The 20,920-nt window shown below is 45.0% G+C and overlaps 1 protein-coding gene across 1 annotated transcript in view; it reads left to right on the forward strand.

Moving 5' to 3' along the window:
* The window catches only part of galns (galactosamine (N-acetyl)-6-sulfatase), a 154,114-nt gene that overhangs the window by 19,778 nt on the left and 113,416 nt on the right, over positions 1-20,920 (forward strand). Inside the window, exons 2-5 of the mRNA XM_043706485.1 lie at positions 2,010-2,153; positions 15,019-15,085; positions 18,766-18,893; positions 19,495-19,634. Coding sequence (XP_043562420.1) covers positions 2,041-2,153; positions 15,019-15,085; positions 18,766-18,893; positions 19,495-19,634 — 448 coding nt within the window. The 5' untranslated portion in view covers positions 2,010-2,040. The remainder of the gene's footprint in view (positions 1-2,009; positions 2,154-15,018; positions 15,086-18,765; positions 18,894-19,494; positions 19,635-20,920) is intronic.

The raw sequence follows: 20,920 nt of genomic DNA on the forward strand, positions 1-20,920 counted from the left end.
GAGATGCGGTGGAGGGCATCGTCGACTACGTCTGGCGGGAAATTGCGGTCCTTGAAGAAGGAGGCATCTGGGTTGTACGGTTTTGGAACTGGTCCTCCTGGGAGCAGATGCGGTGGAGACGAAGGAATTGGGAATATGGGATGGCGTTTTTACAGGGGGCAGGGTGGGAGGAGGTGTAGTCTAGGTAGCTGTGGCAGTCGGTCGGTTTATAGTAAATGTCCGTGTCGATTCGGTCACCCGAGATAGAAATGGAAAGGTCGAGGAAGGGGAGGGAGGAGTCTGAGACGGTCCAGGTGAATTTGAGGTTGGGGTGGAAGGTGTTGGTCAAGTGAATGAACTGTTCAACCTCCTCGTGGGAGCACGAGGCAGCGCCGATACAGTCATCGATGTAGCGGAGGAAAAGGTGGGGAGTGGTGCCAGTGTAGCTGCGGAAGATGGACTATTTGTTGGGCTGAAGGGCCTGTTTCCACACTGTAGGGAATCTGATCTAATCTAACCTAAATGGATTAATTTGCTGAAAAATGGCAGATGGAGTTCAATCTGCATAAATGAGAGGTCTTGCATTTTGGTACAACTAACAAGGGTCGGGCTTATACAATTAATGGTAGGGCCTTGGGTTATGTTGTAGAACAGAGGGTCTTAAGGGTGCAGGTACATAATTCTTTAAAGTTTGCATCATATTTAGACAGGATGGTTAAAAAAGCATTTGGCATGCTTGCTTTCATTGCTCAGTCTTTTCAGTATAGGAGTTGGGACACTATGTTGAGGTTGTATAGGGCATCGGTGAGGCCTGTTCTGGAGTACTGTGTCCAGCTCTGGTCGAGTGGTTATAGAAAGGATATTAGCAAGTTGGAGAGGGTTTAGAAGAGATTTATCAGGATGTTGCTGGGAGTGGAAGGTTTGAGTTATAAAGAAAAGCTGGGACTTTTTTCCTGCAGCATAGGAGGTTGAGAGGTGACCCGATAGAAGTTTATAAAATAATGAGAGGTATTGATAGAGCTGTTGGTAGTTGTCTTTTCCCCAAGATGGGGAATTTCAGGACCAGTAGGCACATTTGTAAGGTGAAAGGCGAGAGATTTAAAAAAAAGAAAAACACAACCTTTTTTTGCGCAGAGGGTGTTTTGCGTGTGGAATGAACTTTTGAGGAAGTGGTGGGTGTGGGTATAATTACAACATTTGAAAGAATTTGGATGGATACATGAATAGGAAAGGTTCGGAGCAATATGGGCCAGGAGGAGGCAGGTGGGACTAGTTTAGTTTGGGATTATTTTTGGCATGGACTAGTTCGACCATGTACAATAGTGGTTAGAGGAAAAATGCACTCTCAGCAATTACGTTGGATAATAATTGCTGCTCTAGCTAGTGAGCAAACTGAGCAAACTAACCCCACCACCCCACCCCCCACCCCCGGCAATGCATGCCAGTTGGTATCCAGATGCATTGATGTCTGGTTCCGGAAACCACTATTGTACATGGACTTCAAATATCTAAAGGGCAACACTGGCACCTCCACTTCAGATATCCAAGCAGTAGTGGGAAATATTAGAGGGAATATAGCCTATGAGCAATTAAGCGTCTACCACACTTCTGGGAGTCTGGAGTCCGTTTTTGGCCAGACAGGTACGGAGCATAGATTTTCTTCCTTCAAAGCCTTTGGGTAGCATGTTGGGTTTTCTGACAATTGATAATGGTTACGTCATTGCCATTAAGCTAGCTTTTATTTCAAATTTTTATTGAATTCAAGTTTCACTATTTGTCTTGGTGGAATTTGAACCCATTTCCCCATAACATTAGCCTGCGGTTCTGGATTACTAGTCCAGTGACATTATCACTAGTTCACCACCTCTCCCCTAACTATGAACAAATAGTCTGCCTAGCAGCAAGTGTTATTTTAATTATTCTGTATCTTGTCAGAATTTGTAATTTATCCATGTGGGACACACTCCCTCAGATTAGTGTTTCAAATTACAATTTTTTGTAATCTAAATCTTCCTTTCTTTCTCCCACAGGCACTTGGGACATCAAGCCCACTTCCATCCCATGAAACATGGCTTTGACGAATGGTTTGGAGCTCCAAACTGTCACTTTGGACCATACAACAACAAGGACAAACCCAATATTCCTGTCTACAACAACTCAGAGATGGTTGGCAGGTAAAGCACAGAAAAAGCAGAAGGAGAGAGAGCAAAAGTGGTGGAGGCTTGGTGGGTATTACTCGCATAGGATAGGGAGTGGGAATATGTATTCTGACAAAGTATAGAAGAGAATAATATGGGGTGGGTTTTGTGAATGCAGAGAGAAAAGTTTTGATTTCACAGAGTACATTTTAATTTACACAGATATTGAGAGCTGACTGCCTAATTAACAGGTTTGACTTCCCTTGTAGTTATGTGACAGATGTGTGGTGGGGTGAGGGAAGTAGGAAACCTTGATCTTGGCGAAGGTGGCCATTGATTTTTCCATGTGAATGCTTTATGATTTGGGGGTTCCAAAGAGAGCAAAGGGAGAATAATGAACCGGAGGAAAGCAAACTTTTTTTTCCCAACCTGACGAGCAATGCTGCGAAGACCATTTCCTCAAAACAGACCTTGTCTCCCTTTTGGTGCTGTGTTTTCTGAAGCCCTGGAAGCCTGCTGGCAAAGGTTGAACTTGGAAGGCAGGCTAACATGAGAGGCACTAAGCGATATAGTAAGATTTAAATAAGCAGTCTGCTTCCTGAGAGTAGGTTAATCACCCATCTCTTGTGCAGTGGTAGCTTTCTTACACCTGAGCCAGGAGGCCGGGTTAAATTTGCATCTGCTCCAGAGGTGTGCTATAACATCGCTGAATAGGTTGAAAGAAAATCTAAAGAATGTATCCATCCAACATTTTTCCTCCATCTTAATTAGTGAGGTAATGAGAAGGGGATGATTATCTCCCCTGTACCAACTCACTTATTATTTTCATTTTGCACCATCTACAGGTAGGGGAAAATTATGCCCCTTTTATTGTTATTTATCCATGTAGTCTCTAGTTTTTCATCTCTTTCCTAAGAGTACAGTTTTGAACAATTTTTAAATGTTGCTCATTGTTGGTCTTTATTCTTTGCTAATATTGTTGTTTATTTCATTTTTCCTATTTTGTGGCCTTGTGGGAGAGTCTAGGAACAGAAGCTATAATCTGTAAAACAAAGAAGCACAGGTTACACCGATGAATCTGCTCCATCATTCAATGAGATCATGGCTGATCTAATAATCCTCAACTCCACTATCTAGCCTTTCTCATGTAACTTTTGGTTCCCTTACTCATTAAAAACCTATCCACCTCAATGTTTTATATTGTGATGTGGAGGTGCCAATGTTGGACTGGGATGGACAAAGTTAAAAATCACACAACACCAGGTTATAGTCCAACAGGTTAACCTGACAAAGGAGCAGCGCTCCGAAAGCTAGTACTTCCAAATAAACCTGTTGGACTATAACCTGGTATTGTTTGATTTTTAACTTTGAATATAGTTAACAACCTTGACAGCCCTCTGTGGTAAAGAATTGCAGAGGTTCACTATCCTCTGAGAGAAGAAACTCCTCCTCTGTCCTATCTAGATGACCTCTTATTCTGAGATCATGCTGTCTGGTTCTAGATCCTCCCAAAAGGGAAATATCCTTTGTACATTTACCATGTTAAGTCCCCGAGGATTCTCCTGCTCTTTTGATGCTGCCTTTCCTGCTGCGCTTTTCCAGCAACACATTTTTCAGCTCTGATCTCCAACATCTGCAGTCCTCACTTTCCCCTAGGAATCTTGCATGTTTTAATAGGGCACCTCACCTTCTTCCAAATTTCATTAAGCACAGATCTAACCGAGGAAAAAGTGAGGACTGCAGATGCTGGACAGTCAGAGTCTGAAAATGCGGCACTAGAAAAGCACAGCAGATCAGGCAGCATCCGAGGAGAAGGAGAGTCGACTTCTCGGGCTTTAAGCCCTTCATCAGGAATGTTCATCCTGAAAAAGACTCCTTTATCCTTACTCACTGCGTTCTGGCAGTCAGCTAATCCCCTGTCCGTGCCCCTAATAGCTGGTCTCTTACCTTATTTAGCAGATCCTGTGCAGTACCTGGTCAAAGCCTTCTGGAAATAAGTCGAGGTATAGAAATTGAGAGCAAAAAGGTCATGCTGGGAAAGGTAAACATCATCAGTTAGACCATAAGTTAAACATTATGTTCAGTTCTGGTCACTTCATCACAGAAAGGATGTAGTCAAACTGGACAGGGTGCCGAGATTTATGAGGAGGTTGCGAGAAACATGCAACAACGAAAGTAGGATAGGCTGGTGTTGTTTCCATAGAACATAGAAAAGTACAGCACAGAACAGGCCCTTTGGCCCACGATGTTGTGCCGAGGATTAATCCTAATGTAAGATAAAATAACTTAACCTACGCATCCCTCATCTCACTGCTATTGATGTGCATGTCCAGCAGTCGCTTAAATGTCCCGAATGACTCTGCTTCCACCACCACCGCTGGCAACACATTCCATGCATTCACAACTCTCTGCGTAAAGAACCTTCCTCTGATGTCCCATTTATACCTTTCTCCTAATATCTTAAAACTATGACCTCTCGTACCAGTCCATCCTGCCCTGGGGAAAGGTCTCTGGCTATTGACCCTGTCCATTCCTCTCATTATCTTGTAAACTTCGAACAGATCACCTCTCTTTCTCCTTCTCTCCAGAGAGAAAAGTCTGAGCTTATTCAACCTCTCTTCATAAGGCAAGCCCTCCAGTCCAAGCAGCATCCTGGTAAACCTTCTTTGTATCCTCTCCAAAGCCTCTGTATCTTTCCTACAGTAGGGCGACCAGAACTGGACACAATATTCCGAGTGTGGTCTCACCAGGGTTTTGTGGAGCTGCAGCAAAACCTCGCGGCTCTTAAACTCGATCCTCCTGTTAATGAAAGCCAAAATGCCATTTGCTTTCTTAACAACCCTATCCATTAGGGTGGCATCTTTGAAGGATCTATGTACTTGCATACCAGGATCCCTCTGTTCCTCTACACTGCCAAGAATCCTGTCTTTAATCCTATATTCAGCATTCGAGTTCGACCTTCCAAAATGCATCATTTCGCATTTATCCAGGTTGAACTCCATCTGCCATTTCTCAGCCCAGCTCTGCATCCTGTCTACGTCACACTGCAGCCTGCAATAGCCTTCGATTCTATCAACGGCACCTCCAACCTTTGTGTCATTGGCAAATTTACTAACCCACCCATCAACCTCCTCATCCAAGTCATTTATAAAGACAACAAAGAGCAGAGGCTCAAGAACAGAGCCCTGCGGGACCCCACTCAACACTGACCTCCAGACAGAATACTTTCCATCTGCAAGCACTCTCTGTCTTCTGTCAGCCAACCAATTCTGAATCCAGACAGCCAAATCTCCCTGTATCCCATATTTCCTGACTTTATGAATGAGCCTACCATGGGGAATCTTATCAAATGCCTTGCTGAAATTCATATACACCACATCCACTGCTTGACCTTCGTCGACCTGTCTTGTCACCTCCTCAAAGAACTCAATAAGATTTGTGAGGCATGACCTGCCCCTCACAAAGCCATGCTGACTGCCTTTAATCACGTTATGCATTGCCAAATAGTCATAAATCCTATCCCTCAGAATTCTTTCCAAAACTTTGCTGACCACAGACTTAAGACTTACTGGTCTGTAATTGCCAGGGATTTCCCTATTACCCTTCTTGAAAAGAGGAACAACATTCTCCTCCTTCCAGTCCTCCAGTACAACTCCCGTGGAGAGGGAGGAGGCAAAGATCTTCATCAGCGGCTTAGCAACCTCCTTTCTCGCTTCCCGGAGCAGCCTAGGATAAATCTGGTCTGGCCCTGGGGACTTAGCAATCTTAATGTTTTCCAAAATTTCCAACACATCAACTTCATCAATATTGATCTGGTCAAGTCTGTTTCCCAGCTCCTCTAAGTTCTCATTCACAGCAAGGTCCCTTTCCTTGGTGAAAACCGAAGCAAAAAACTCATTTAGGGCTTCCCCTATCTGCTCAGACTCCATCCACAAGTTCGCTATGCTCTCCCTGTTCGGCCCTACCTTCTCCTTGATCGTTCTCTTATTCCTCAGAGGTGTGTTGGAGGCTGGTACAATTGCAACATTTAAAAGGCATCTGGATGGGTACATGAATAGGAAGGGTTTGTAGGAATGTGGGCCGGGTGCTGGTAGGTGGGACTAGATTGGGTTGGGATATCTGGTTGGCATGGACAGGTTGAACCGAAGGGTCTGCTTCCGTGCTGTACATCTCTACGACTCTATGACTCTATGATCCGTGTGGAGTTTGCACATTCTCCCCGAATATCTTCCCTCGGTAACTGCACCTTTTCCTCTCCAAGGCTATGGTAAATGTGAGGCAGTTGTGATCACTGTCACCAAGGTGTTCTCCCACCGCGAGATCTGACACCTGTCCTGGCTCATTGCCAAGCACCAAATTCAAAATGGCCTCTCCCCTCGTCGGTCTGTCTACATACTGAGTAAGGAAACCCTCCTGAACACACCTGACAGAAACGGCTCTATCCAAACCATCTGCACTTCGGAGGTCCCAGTCGATATTGGGAAAGTTGAAATCACCCATAACAACAACCCTGCTACATCTGCATTTTTCCAGAATATGACCGCCTACGAGTTCTTCAATCTCTCTACTGCTATTAGGGGGTCTGTAGAAAACCCCCAATGAGGTGGCTGTTCCCAACTTGCACCCATACTGACTCAGTAGACAAACCTTCCTCAACAACCTTCGTTTCTGTAGCTGTGATGCACTCCTTGGTAAGCAACACTGCACCCCCTCCTCTTTTTCCACCCTCCCTGTTCTTTTTAAATATTCTAAACCCTGGAACATGAAGCAGCTATTTGAGGCCCTGTGAAAACCACATCTCCATTATGGCCGCAACATCGTAGCCACAAGTACTGATCCATGCTCTACGTTTGTCACTTTTATTTCTGACACTCCTTGCGTTAAGGCAGACACACTTTAACCGATCCCTTTGCTTCATCGCATGAGAAACCTTCCCGATAGATTCACTACATCCTGTCACTGCCCCGTCTGCAACTGCACCCTATGAGGTCTGTGGCTCTGATTGCAACACCCCTGCCAAACTAGTTTAAACCCACCTGAATCACACGAGCAAATCTCCCACTCAGGATATTTGTGCCCCTCCAGTTCAGGTGCAACCCGTCCTTCATGTACAGGTCCCACCTTCCGCAGAAAGTATCCCAATGGTCTAGGTATCTGACACCCACCCTTCTGCACCAGCCTCACAGCCACGTGTTAAGCTGCATTCGCTGACTGTTCCTCATCTCACTATCTCGTGGCACCAGTAGCAAACCTGAGATCGCCACTCTACTCATCCTCCTCTTCAGCTTCCAACCTAGCTCTCTGTAGTCACTTTTCAGATCCTCAATCCCTTTCCTGGCTATATCATTGGTGCCAATATGTGCGACGATTTCTGGCTGCTCACCCTCCCCCTTCATAATTCTGTAATTCAGAATTCTGACATCCCGAACTCTGGCACCGGGGAGGCAACCTACCTTCTGGGAGTCCCGTTCCTGACTACAAAATCTCCTGTCAATCCAACTAACTATTGAATCCCCTACCACAAACACTTTTCTATTCTCCCCCCTTCCCTTCTAAGCCTCAGTGCCAGAGACCTGACAACTGCGGCTTTCCTCTGGTAGGCTGTCCTCACCAGCAGTATCCAAAACGGTATACTTATTGCTGAGGGGAACAGCCACAAGGGATCTCTGCTCTGACCGTCGGTTCCCTTTCTTCCCCCAGACTGTAACCCAGCTGTCCTTACCCTGTGTCTGAGGAGTGACCACTGCCCTGTAGATCTCACCCACTTAAAAACTTCCCAGCAGCACTCGTTTCTCTCTGCCCTCTCTCCTCGCTACTGTTTTTCTAAAAAAATGTTTTATACTCACCTTCCCAGCGGTCCTTCACTCCTCCCTCGCACCTCTCGGCAAATGGAGGCCACAACGCCTGACATAAGTTTTTTAAACTGTTATAGTTACCTTCCCAGCAGTCCTTCACTCCTTCTTGGTATATTGGAGGCCAAGGAAAGATTTGATTGGGGTATACATATTTGGAAGGCGCCTGCACAGTGTGGATGGGAAGGAGCTATGTACCTGAGATACTCAGTGACTAAGGAGCATACATTTACAGTGGTGGAAAGAGAGGGCAGATAAAGAAATCCTTTCTGCTCTGGTAAGATAGAGGATTGGGATAGTTTTAGAAATCAACAAAAGATGACTAAAACAAAATTAAGAGGGAGAAAATAAAGTTTGAGGGTAATTTTGCAAGTGATATCAGAACAGACAGCAAGCGCTTTATTGAAATATATAATAAATAAGTCAGAAGTTAAAGTGAATATAAGCCTCTTAGAGAATGAGGCTGGGGAAATAATAATGGGGAACCAGGAAACGGCAGAGCAATTAAATAAATATTTTGCATTTGTCTTCACAGTAGAAAACTCTAATATCATTCCAAACTTACTAAATAATCAAAAGGCAAAAGGAAGAGACGTAATAAATACAATAACTATCACTAGAGAAAATGTGTTAGGCAATCGAATTGTAACGTGAACCAAGGCACAGTGAAAAGCTTTGACTTGCAAGCAATACAGGCAGATCCCAGAGTTAAGTAGCATAGATAAGTAAATAATAGGAAAACAGCAGCAAAAACCAAAACACAGGTACGGGCGAATGTTAAGAGTTTATGAGTCCATTCAGTATTCTAACATAGTAGGGTAGAAACTTGCGAATCCGGCTGGTGTGTGTGTTCAGGCTTCTGTACCTTCTACCCGATGGTAGAGGTTGTAGAAAAACATTGCCAGAGTGGGATGGTTCTTTAAGAATGCTGGCAGCCTTTCCTTGACAGTGGGCCTGGTAGATAGATTCTGTAGATGGGTGGTTGGCCTTTGTGATTGTCCAGGCCGAATTCACCACTCTCTGTAACCATCTCCGATCTTGAATGGTACAGTTGCCATACCAGGTAGTGATATATCCAGACAGAATGTTCTTGAAGGCGCACCTATAAAAGTTGGCAAGGGTATTCGCCGTCATGCCAAATTTTCTCAGCTGCCTGAGGAAGAAGAGACGTTGTTGGGCCTTTGTAACCTGTGCATCCACATGAAGAGTCCAAGAAAGCTTGTTGTGGATAAGCACTCCCAGGAGCTTGACATTCTCCACTCGTTCTACCTCTGTGCTGTTAATGTCTAGGGGGCATGAGTAACATCCCGCTGAAAGTCAATAAAGAGTCCCCAAAATGCATAATCGCACATTTTCCCACATTGTATTCCATCTACCAGCTTCTGCCCACTCACTTAATCTGTCATTATCCCTGAGCAGACTCAGTGCAGTTGCATTCCCATCTACTTTTGCATCATTTGCAAGTTTAGTCACTTTTGATATCCAAGTCACAAATATATATTGTAAATAATTGTGGCCTCAGCACAAAACCCAGTGGCATCCACTAGTTACAGGTTAATGTCCAGAAAATGACCCCTATCGCAGCTCTCTGTCTTCTATTAGTTAGTCAATCCTCTATCAATGCTAACAGACTACTTCCAACGCCATGGGCTCTTATTAAAAAGTCCAAGAAAGCATGTTGTGGATAAACACATAGCTTCAGCAAAATTTCCCTATTCAAAGTACTATCTAGACCACAGTTGGAATACTGTGAACAGTTTTGGTCCTCTTATCTAAGGTGAGATATAATAGCATTGGAGACAGTCTAGAGAAGGTTCACTAGACTGATACCAGGTATGGGGGATTGGCTGACTGGCAGAAGGCAGAGTAAGGATAAAGAAGTCTTTTTCAGGATGGCAGCCTGTGCCAAGTGGAGTTCTGCAGGGGTAAGTGTTAGGATCACAACTATTTGTGTTATATATTAATGATCTGGATGAAGGAACTTAGGGCATTGTTGATAAATTTGCAGATGACACAAAGGTGGAAGGACAGGTAGTATTGAGTAAGTGGGAACATTGCAGAAGGACTTGGACACGCTCGGAGAGTGGGCAAAGATGTGGCAGAAGGAATGCAACGTGGGAGAGTGTGAGGTCATGTGCTTTGGTAGGAAAAATGGAGGTGTAAATTATTTTGTCAATGGGGTAAGGTTTTGGAAGCACAAAGAGAGCTAGGAGTCTTACTTCAAGATTGTCTTGAGGTTAATATGCAGGTTCAGTTGGCAGTTAGGAAGGCAGATGCAATGTAAGAATTCATTTCAAGAGGGCTAGAATACAAGGGCAGGGATGCTGAGGCTGTATGACACTCTTGTCAGGCTGCATTTGGAATATCGTAAGCAGTTTTGTGCCCTGTATGTAAGGAAGAATGTGTTGGTCTTGGAATGGATCCAGGGAGATTCACAAGAATGATTGCAGGAATGAAGGGCTTGCTATGTGAGGAGCATTGAGGACTCTGGGTCTGTACTTGATAGAGTTTAGAAGGATGAGAGACAATAATCTTATTGAAATTTACAAAATATGTGTGCTTAATCCTTTCATTGAAACATAGAAGCATTGAAAATAGAAGCAGGAGTAGGCCTTCAGCCCATGGCCTGTTCCACCATTCAGTACTATCATGGCTGATTTCCTGTTTCCGCTTTCATCCCTATGCCCTTCAATCTGTTTAGCCGTAAGAACCATATCGAACTCCTTGAAGTTAAAAATCACAGAGCACCAGGTTATAGTCCAACAGGTTTATTTGGAAGCACTAGCTTTTGGAGCGCTGCTCCTTCATCAGGTTGTTTGTGGAGTATAAGATCGTAGGACACAGAATTTATAGCAAATGTTTACAGTGTTATGTAACTGAAATTATATATTGAAAAAGACCTGGATTGTTTGTTAAGTCTCTCATCTTTTAGAATGACCATTTTGGTTTCAGTTCTTTTATATGTAAATTCCAGAAATTTCTTAAAGTTACATTCTTAAGTGAACTTTAACAATAGGTACCATGTTGGTCCAGCCCTGTGTGAGGCTGTCTGTGCCCCAGTGTTCAGACTGATTCTCATAAAAAAAAAGGGATTTACAGAATCTTACATGGATCTAAGCAGTTTTTGAGCAAAATTAAATATAATTCTGCAAGTACAAGCCCTGTGTGAGGCTGTCTGTGCCCCAGTGTTCAGACTGATTCTAATAAAAAAAAGGGATTTACAGAATCTTACATGGATCTAAGCAGTTTTTGAGCAAAATTAAATATAATTCTGCAAGTACAAATACACCCCACAAACTTATCTGTGTGTGTGTGTGTATGCGTGCGTGCAGAGGCGTATGAGAGTGTGTCTGTGTGTGTGTGTATATGCACGCGTGCAGAGGCGTATGAGTGTCTGTGAGAGTGTGTGTGTGTGTGTATGCGTGAGTGCAGAGGCGTATGAGTGTCTGTGAGAGAGTGTGTCTGTGTGTGAGTGTGTGTGTATATGCACGCGTGCAGAGGCGTATGAGTGTCTGTGAGAGTGTGTGTGTATGCGTGAGTGCAGAGGCGTATGAGTGTCTGTGAGAGCGTGTGTCTGTGTGTGAGTGTAAAAGATATACGTCTGTGAGAGGGTGCTTGTGTAATTTGATGCTACACTTCTTCAGCTTCCACCCGAAACATATTAAAACAGCTGTCCCCAAGGATAAGCCCTATGCATACACAGGCTCTTTTCAGATGGGGAGGAATGTGATGGGCACTTGGAAGTACTCAAGAATGCCCTCAGAGGAAGGGGGTACGATGTTTAACTCATCGACCGCCAGTTCTGACGTGCCACAGCGAGAAACCGTAATGACCTCCTCAGGAGACAGACAGGTGCTGCAACTGACAGGGTACCCTTCATTGTCCAGTACTTCCCAGGAGCCAAAGAATTAAGCCATGTTCTTCATGACCTGCAACATATTATCATTGAGGCTGAGCATCTCGCCAAGACCTTCCCTACATCTCCACTGCTCGCCTTTAAACAACCACTAAACCTCAACAGATCATTGTTTGCAACAAACTGCCTGGCTTTCAGGACAACACCATACAATCTTTTCACGGTAGACGCGGCAAGACATGTCAGATTGGCGACACAGATACCACCATAATACGTGGGGACACCTCCGACCATGTACTTGACAGGTATTCAAGTGACTTGAGTTGAAAAGTGTGGTGCTGGAAAAGCGCAGCAGGCCAGGCAGCATCTGAAATGACTTGGCCAACATTATCTCATCTGCTGCAAGCAAGGATGCCCTGAGGCGTGATACATTGGTGAGACCAAGCAGGCGCTATGGCAGCGGATGAATGGACACCGCACAACAATCAACAGACAGGACATTCAACCTCAGACCTTCGGTGACCATCTTCCAAGGCGGACTTCGGGACAGGCAACAACACAAAGTGGTTGAGCAGAAGCTGATAGCCAAGTTCGGTACCCATGAGGATGGCCTCAATCGGGACCCTGGGTTCATGTCACACTGCAGGTGACCCCAATGCACTGCGTACACACACTCACATGCACACACACAGACACACATACACGCACGCTCGTACAGATCCATACACTCATGCAGATCCTCCCTCATACACAAGCGCTCTCTCATACACTAATATATACACTCCCACACTCACACAAGCACCCTCTCACAGACTTATACCCCTTTACACTCTCACTCACATTCACACACTCTCTCACAGACACTCATATTCCCCCTGCACACATACCCACATGCACACACACACATGTATAAGTTTGTGGGGTGAATTTGTAATTGGAGAATTACATTTTATTTTGCTCACAACTGCTTAAATCTATGCAAGATTCTGTAAATCCCTTTTTTAGATTATAATCAGTCTGAACAATGGGGCACAGACAGCCTCACACAGGGCACCTCACATCTTCAGTGCATTATCTAGGCCAACATAGTTACATCTCACTATAAACCTTTGCTATAAATTCTGTGTCCTACAATCTTATACTCCACAACCACTTGATGAAGGAGCAGCGCTCCGAAAGCTAGTGCTTCCAAATAAACCTGTTGGACTATAACCTGGTGTTGTGTGATTTTTTAACTTTGTCAACCCCGGACCAACACCAGAACCTCCAAATCATAACTCCTTGAACATTCATTGTTTTTGCCTCAACCAGGGCAGCGATCCTGGTTTGTGTACATTAGGTAATCCATATAAGGGATGTGTTGAATCCATCAGGTTTCATTTTTTGGAGTTTTGTCTTGTTAATGTGTCCTGATTTATGAAGCTTCAATGCAGCTATGATACTGTTTTCTAGCTGTGGAGTAGGGTCTATTACCACCTTTTGGTAAGTGTCAGTATCTGCAAGCAGTGAGTTCTCAAGATGAGGTTAAGTTACTATTCAATGTACTGTGTTCTCAAGATGAGGTTAAGTTACTATGCTATACAATTTCTCAAAATCTCCTTCTTCTTTTACAAAAGCTTAACATAATCCTGCACACTGTCATATCATATGAACATCGTTCTCCAGTTAGAAATTTATGTTGAGCCTGTGAGAGCTGGGTTTCAGATATGGTTAGGAGTGCATAGTCATGGAAGAAAGATGGTTCTGTGTAAAGTTGTTCTGCATAATTTTCCAGGAAGCAATTCATAACATTAGGCCAAGTCTGATGAAGGAACGAATACAATATGCAGATCATCCCATCATCCTGTTTAAAATGACAGTACAAGGTAGTCATCCCATCCTCTGGTACCACTCCTGTAACCAGGCAGGACTGAAATATGAGTTTCTGCACTTCCTGCCTTGCTACTTATCACAACCTGGCATATAATTCATCTGGATTGGTAATTTATCTACTTCAGAAGATTGGTCAGAGTATTGAATACAGGGGTTGGAAGGTCATGTTGCGGCTCTACAGGACATTGGTTAGGCCACTTTTGGAATATTGTGTGCAATTCTGGTCTCCTTCCTTTTGGAAGGAAATTTTGAAACTTGTAAGGGTTCAGAAAAGATTTCCAAGAATGTTGCCAAGGTTGGAGGATCTGAGCTACAGGGAGAGGTTGAACAGGCTGGGGCTGTCTTCCCTGGAGTGTCGAAGGCTGAGGGGTGACTTTATAGAGGTTTATAAAATCGTGAGGGGCATGGATAGGGTAAATAGGCAAAGTCTCTTCCCTGGGGTGGGGAGTCCAGACCTAGAGGGCATAGGTTTAGGGTGAGAGAGGAAAGATATAAAAGAGACTTAAGGGGCAACCTTTTCACGCAGAGGCTGGTACGTGTATGGAATGAGCTGCCAGAGGAAGTGGTGGAAGCTGGTGCAATTGCAACATTTAAGAGGCATTTGGATGGGTATATGAATAGGAAGGATTTGGAGGGATATGGGCCGGGTGCTGGAAGGTAGGACTAGGTTGGCATGGGATATCTGGTTGGCATGGACAAGTTGGACCGACGGGTCTATTTCCGTGTTGTACATCTCTATGACTCTATGTCAAACGTTATAATAATTTATTTCTTGTATGCTTATCCCATCTAATATTTCATGATCAGGATTTGGAGGGATATGGGCCGGGTGCTGGCAGGTAGGACTAGGTTGGCATGGGATATCTGGTTGGCATGGACGAGTTGGACCGACGTGTCTATTTCCGTGTTGTACATCTCTATGACTCTATGTCAAACGTTATAATAATTTATTTCTTGTATGCTTATCCCATCTAATATTTCATGATCTTTCTCCTTAACTGTCTTCCCACATCACTAAAAGTGACATAAATAACAAGGTTATGTTCATTTGCAATGAATTTGCAAAGCTGAGCAATCCGGTTTTATATTCAGGCTGGGAAATCGCGACTTTGATTCTCCCCCCCTTACCCTCTTCACCTTGGTCTTCTGTCCTGTCCCATTTGTTCTCTTCTTTGTCAAAAATCTTGATTCACCATTCATTCTGTTCTCCTCAGTTCCCACACCCAGAGTGTTCCCCTTGTCTGTGCAGAGTCCACTGTTAGAATTCAATGCAAAAACTATTTTGACTGAAGATAACCCAGTTTCTGTGGTTCTTATGCAGGTATTATGAAGAGTTTAAGATTAACTTAAAAACTGGAGAATCCAACCTCACTCAGATATACTTACAGGTAATGCAGCCATGTCACTGTGGTTATGAATACCCTGCAACAAACACAGAATGCTGGAGAAACCAAGCAGATTTGGTACTGTCTGTGGAGAGAGAAACAGAGTTATGTTTCAAGTCCAATATGACTCTTACATTCTATATTCCTTAATATTTTCTCCTGATTAACATTCTGAATGAACTTAAATCCTTGGGTTTAAAGTACAAATTTACCATACAAAATTGTCACGTTATTTTGTGGATAGTTGGATAGTTTTATCTCAATTTTCTCTTTATTATCTTTTAAACAACTCCCTGGATGAGGCTGTTCCACATATATCCCCTTCTTCAATGATGGAAGAGCCCAACACATCAAAAGGTAAAGCTGAAGCATTCATGACAATTTTCAGCCAGAAGCATCAAGTGGATGATCCATCTTGGTCTCGTCCAATCTCCTCCTGACCCCAGTATCATAGATGTCTGCAGGCAATCAATTCACTCCATGTGATATCAGGAAATGTACGGAGGCACTGGATGATAGAAGGTGTCATCAACAGTGCTATCAAGCCTCTCCTGCTCAGCAATAACCTGCTCACTGATGTCCAGTTTGGGTCCCACCACAGTGACTCAACTCTTGACCACATTACAGCCTGAATTTCAGAGGTGAGGTGAGAGTGACAGCCCTCAACATCAAGGCTGCATTCAACCGAGGAGCAAAACTGAAGTCAATGAGAATCGAGAATATTCTGATGGTTGAAGTCATATTTGGCACACAGGAAGATGGTTGTGGTTGTTGCAGCTCACTCATCTCAGCTCCAGGACATTTCTGCAGGAATACTAGCCCAACCATCTTCAGTTGCTTCATCAGTGACCTTCCATCCATCATAAAGTCAGAAGTGGGGATGTTCACTGATGACTACACGATGTTCATCACCAATCGTGACTTCTCAAATACTGAAGTGGGCCATATCCAAATGTAACAAGACCTGGACAATATCCATGTGTGGACTGACAAGTGGCAAGTAACATTTGTGACACACAAATACCAGACAATGACTATCTCCATTAAGATACAATCTAACCATCACACCTTGACATCCAATTGTATTACCATCACTGAATTCCCCATTATCCACAATCTGGGAGTTACCACTGGTCAGAAACTGATTTGGGATAGCCATATCAATGCAGTGGCTACAAGAGCAGGTCAGAGGCTAGACACAGTGCTTAACTCCCCTCCTGACTCCCCAAAACCTGTCCACAATCTAGAAGTCACAAGTCAAGGGTGTGATGGAATACTCCCCAATTGAGTGGATGGGTGCGGCTCCAACTGCAATCAAGAAGCTTGACACATGCAGGATGAAGCAGCCTGCTTGATTGGTACCATTTCCACAAACACCCACTCCCTCCACCACCGATGCTGAGTAGCAGCAGGGAGTACTGTCCATAAGATGCACTGCAAAAGTTTATCAAGGCTCCTTCGGCAGCACCTTCAAACCTCTGACCATTCAATCTAAAAGGACAAGGGTAGCAGATACATGGGAACACCAGCACCTGCGTGTACCCCTCCAAACCACTCACCATCCTGACTTGGAAAATTATTTCCTTCCAGAAATGTCCCTGGGTAAAAATCCTGGAATTCCCTCCCTAATGGTATTGTGGGTCTACCAACAGCTCACGGACTGAAATGATTCAAGAAGGCAGCTCAAATGTCTCTTTCTCAAGGGCAATTAGGGATGGGCAGTAAGTGCTCACCAGCCAGCAGTGCCGACGTGGCATGAGTGAATACAAAAGAAAATCATTTTTGATTGGCATTTTAATATTGGTTCTCTCCCGTCTTCATTCATAATATAACTGAAGGAGAAGCAAACACTTCCCAAACACAAGAAACTAAATTGGAGAACAAGTGGTATGCTGAAAAATCTGGAGTCTCAGGCCAGTGTGAGGGTCAGCCCCTGTACGTGGAGTCTCAGGCCAGTGTGAGGGTCAGTCCCTGTGCTGGAGTCTCAGGCCAGTGTGAGGGTCAGTCCCTGTGCTGGAGTCTCAGGGCAGTGTGAGGGTCAGTCCCTGTACGTGGAGTTTCAAACAACTCTGAGGGTCAGTCCCTGTGCTGGAGTCTAAGGCCAGTGTGAGGTTCAGTCCCTGTGCTGGAGTTTCAGACCAGTGTGAGGGTCAGTCCCTGTGCTGGAGTCTAAGGCCAGTGTGAGGGTCAGTCCCTTTACATGGATTCTCAGACCAGTGTGAGGATCAGTCCCTGGGCTGGAGTCTCAGGCCAGTGTGAGGGTCAGTCCCTGTGCTGGAGTCTCAGGCCCGTGTGAGGGTCAGTCCCTGTGCTGGAGTCTCAGACCAGTGTGAGGGTCAGTCCCTGTGCTGGAGTCTCAGACCAGTGCGAGGGTCAGTCCCTGTGCTGGAGTCTAAGGCCAGTGTGAGGGTCAGTCCCTGTGCTGGAGTCTAAGGCCAGTGTGCGGGTCAGTCCCTGTGCTGGAGTCTCAGGCCAGTGTGAGGGTCAGTCCCTGTACATGGAGTCTCAGGCCAGTGTGAGGATCAGTCCCTGTACCTGGAGTCTCAGACCAGTGTGAGGGTCAGTCCCTGTACGTGGAGTCTCAGGCCAGTGTGAGGGTCAGCCCCTGTGCTGGAGTTTCAGGGCAGTGTGAGGGTCAGTCCCTGTGTTGGAGTCTCAGACCAGTGTGCGGGTCAGTCCCTGTGTTCGAGTCTCAGACCAGTGTGAGGGTCAGTCCCTGTACATGGAGTCTCAGGCCAGTGTGAGGGTCAGCCCCTGTGCTGGAGTTTCAGGGCAGTGTGAGGGTCAGTCCCTGTGCTGGAGTCTCAGACCAGTGTGAGGGTCAGTCCCTGTGTTCGAGTCTCAGACCAGTGTGAGGGTCAGTCCCTGTACGTGGAGTTTCAAACAACTCTGAGGGTCAGTCCCTGTGCTGGAGTCTCAGGCCAGTGTGAGGGTCAGCCCTGTACATGGAGTCTCAGGCCAGTGTGAGGGTCAGTCCCTGTGTTGGAGTCTCAGGCCAGTGTGAGGGTCAGCCCCTGTGTTGGAGTCTCAGGACAGTCCCTGTACATGGAGTCTCAGGCCAGTGTGAGGGTCAGTCCCTGTGTTGGAGTCTCAGGCCAGTCTGGAGTCTCAGGCCAGTGTGAGGGTCAGTCCCTGTGCTGGAGTCTCAGGCCAGTGTGAGGGTCAGTCCCTGTGCTGGAGTCTCAGGCCAGTGTGAGGGTCAGTCCCTGTGCTGGAGTCTCAGGCCAGTGTGAGGGTCAGTCCCTGTGCTGGAGTCTCAGGCCAGTGTGAGGGTCAGTCCCTGTGCTGGAGTCTCAGGCCAGTGTGAGGGTCAGTCCCTGTGCTGGAGTCTCAGGCCAGTGTGAGGGTCAGTCCCTGTGCTGGAGTCTCAGGCCAGTGTGAGGGTCAGTCCCTGTGCTGGAGTCTCAGGCCAGTGTGAGGGTCAGTCCCTGTGCTGGAGTCTCAGGCCAGTGTGAGGGTCAGTCCCTGTGCTGGAGTCTCAGGCCAGTGTGAGGGTCAGTCCCTGTGCTGGAGTCTCAGGCCAGTGTGAGGGTCAGTCCCTGTGCTGGAGTCTCAGGGCAGTGTGAGGGTCAGTCCCTGTGCTGGAGTCTCAGGGCAGTGTGAGGGTCAGTCACTCTCCTGCAGATTGTCTGGTATGTTGTGGTTCTGTCAGTTTTTTAATGATGTTTCTCTTGGATGCGCAGGAAGCAATTGAATTTATCGGGCGACAGGCTGCCAAGAAGCAAAACTTCCTCCTTTATTGGGCTGTTGATGCAACACATGCACCAGTCTATGCATCAAGATCTTTCCTGGGAACAAGTCAGAGAGGCTTGTAAGTACTGGTCAGTGCATTCTGTTCTAAACAGTGGCATTGCTAAGCTTATTATGGTTAAGACTGTAGGTGTGTGGTTGCCAGGGCTTTTGTAACCAATTAGCTTTCTGTGACAGGCTTATTGATCTGATCTTGTGATACAGTAAACTGAGGATGAGATTTGACACGATGGTTTAAGATACTTTCTGCATGACTCAGATATTCCTGCAGATTAACACAGTTTGGTGCATGCTGGGCCAACATTTAACCTTCACCCCATCTGTGCATTTGCCAGATTAATGGTTGTAGCTGGTTAAAAGCCAGCGGTACTCCCTCCACTGCATCCTTTGGAGTCTCTGTGCCTTAGCTCAGACAATCACACATAAACTCCCGAGAGTTGAGTAGATGCACTGACCTCCATGTCGAGAGAATGTGTGAAGTTTGCAAAGAAACATATGGATTTCTCAGAACATGGTGGCAGTTTCACTATTTACTGGGCACTCTCTAAGCAAATAAAAACCACTAGTTTAATTTAATCAACTATCATTGTAAATTGTGAAATAGGTGCTGTTTACAGTGGTTTGTTTTTTGCATTGTAACATTGTGTTTGGACTATTTCCAGGTATGGGGATGCAGTCCGCGAGATAGATGACAGTATTGGGAAAATCCAACAGCAACTGCACACCCAAAATATCGCCAACAACACATTTGTGTTTTTCACATCAGACAATGGAGCTGCACTCATCTCAGCCCCCAATCAAGGTGGGTTCATTTAGTGATAGGTAGGAAACATAAGTAGTCCACTGAAAGAGGTGCCTGTCACTCCATCCATAGTTATGACAATTCATGTTTCTTATGAATAGTTTAGAATCATATCGAAATTCAGCCTATCATGCCTGTGCTGACTCTTAGAGCTCTTCAATTGGTCCTACTCCATGTGCTCTTTCAATGATAGAAATACCTCAGCAAGGGGCCCAGCAATCACTTCCCTAGCTTTCCACAGAGTTCTAAGGTGCATCTGATTAGGTCCTGGGGATTTATCCACTTTTATGCGTTTCAAGACATCCAGGACTTCCTCCTCTGTAATATAGACACTTTTCAAGATGTCACCATCTATTTCCCCACATTCTATATCTTCCATGTCCTTCTCCACAGTAAACAATGATATACTTGTTTAGTATCTCCTCCATCTCCTGCGGCTCCACACATAGGATGCCTTGCTGATTTTTTGAGGGACCCTGCAAATATTTTTCACTTCAAGTGTATTTCAAATTCACTATTAAAGATATTGATATTCGTGTATTTCAGATCTCCTCATCACTCCTCAGGTATTTGTGCCAAATATAACCAAAATTAGACATTGAAAAATACCTTGATTGTTTGTTAAGTCTCTCATTTGTTAGAATGACCATGATAGTTTCACTGCTTTCGTATGTAAATCATAAAACTTTTTTTAAAAGTTACATTCTCAGGTTAACTGTAACAATTGGTGTCAGCGCAGATAAGATGTTGAAGGTGTTAGCCCCCTATGTTCCCTGTCTGTGCCATAATGTGAGTTAACAGTCTTACATGGATTCATGCAGTTTTTAAGCAAAGTATAATGTAACTCTGCAAGTACAAATCACTCCACAAACATAAATGTGTATGTGTGCATGTGTGTGTGTGTCTGGGGTGGGGGTTTGTGAGTGTCTGTGAGAGAGAGTGTATATGTGTGTGTGTGTAAAATGTCTAAGTCTGTGAGAGGATGCATGTGCGAGTGTGGGAGTGTGTGTGTGTCTGTGGGGGTGCATGTGTGTGTGTGTCCAGGGTGGAGGGTTGTGGCTGTCTGTGAGAGAGTTTATATGTGTATGAGAGTGTAAAGTGGTTTAAGTCTGTGAGAGGGTGCATGTGAGAGTGTTGGGAGTGTGGGAGTGTGTGTGTCTGTAGGAGTGTGTGTGAGTGTCTGTGTGCATGTCTGTGTATAGGAGTCAGTTACATCACACTGTAAACTTTTGCTATAAGTTCTGTGTCTTACAATTGTGTACTCCACAACCACCTGCTGAAGGAGC

This window comes from Chiloscyllium plagiosum, chromosome 17 (assembly GCF_004010195.1).
Source record: "Chiloscyllium plagiosum isolate BGI_BamShark_2017 chromosome 17, ASM401019v2, whole genome shotgun sequence".
Lineage (NCBI taxonomy): Eukaryota > Metazoa > Chordata > Chondrichthyes > Orectolobiformes > Hemiscylliidae > Chiloscyllium > Chiloscyllium plagiosum.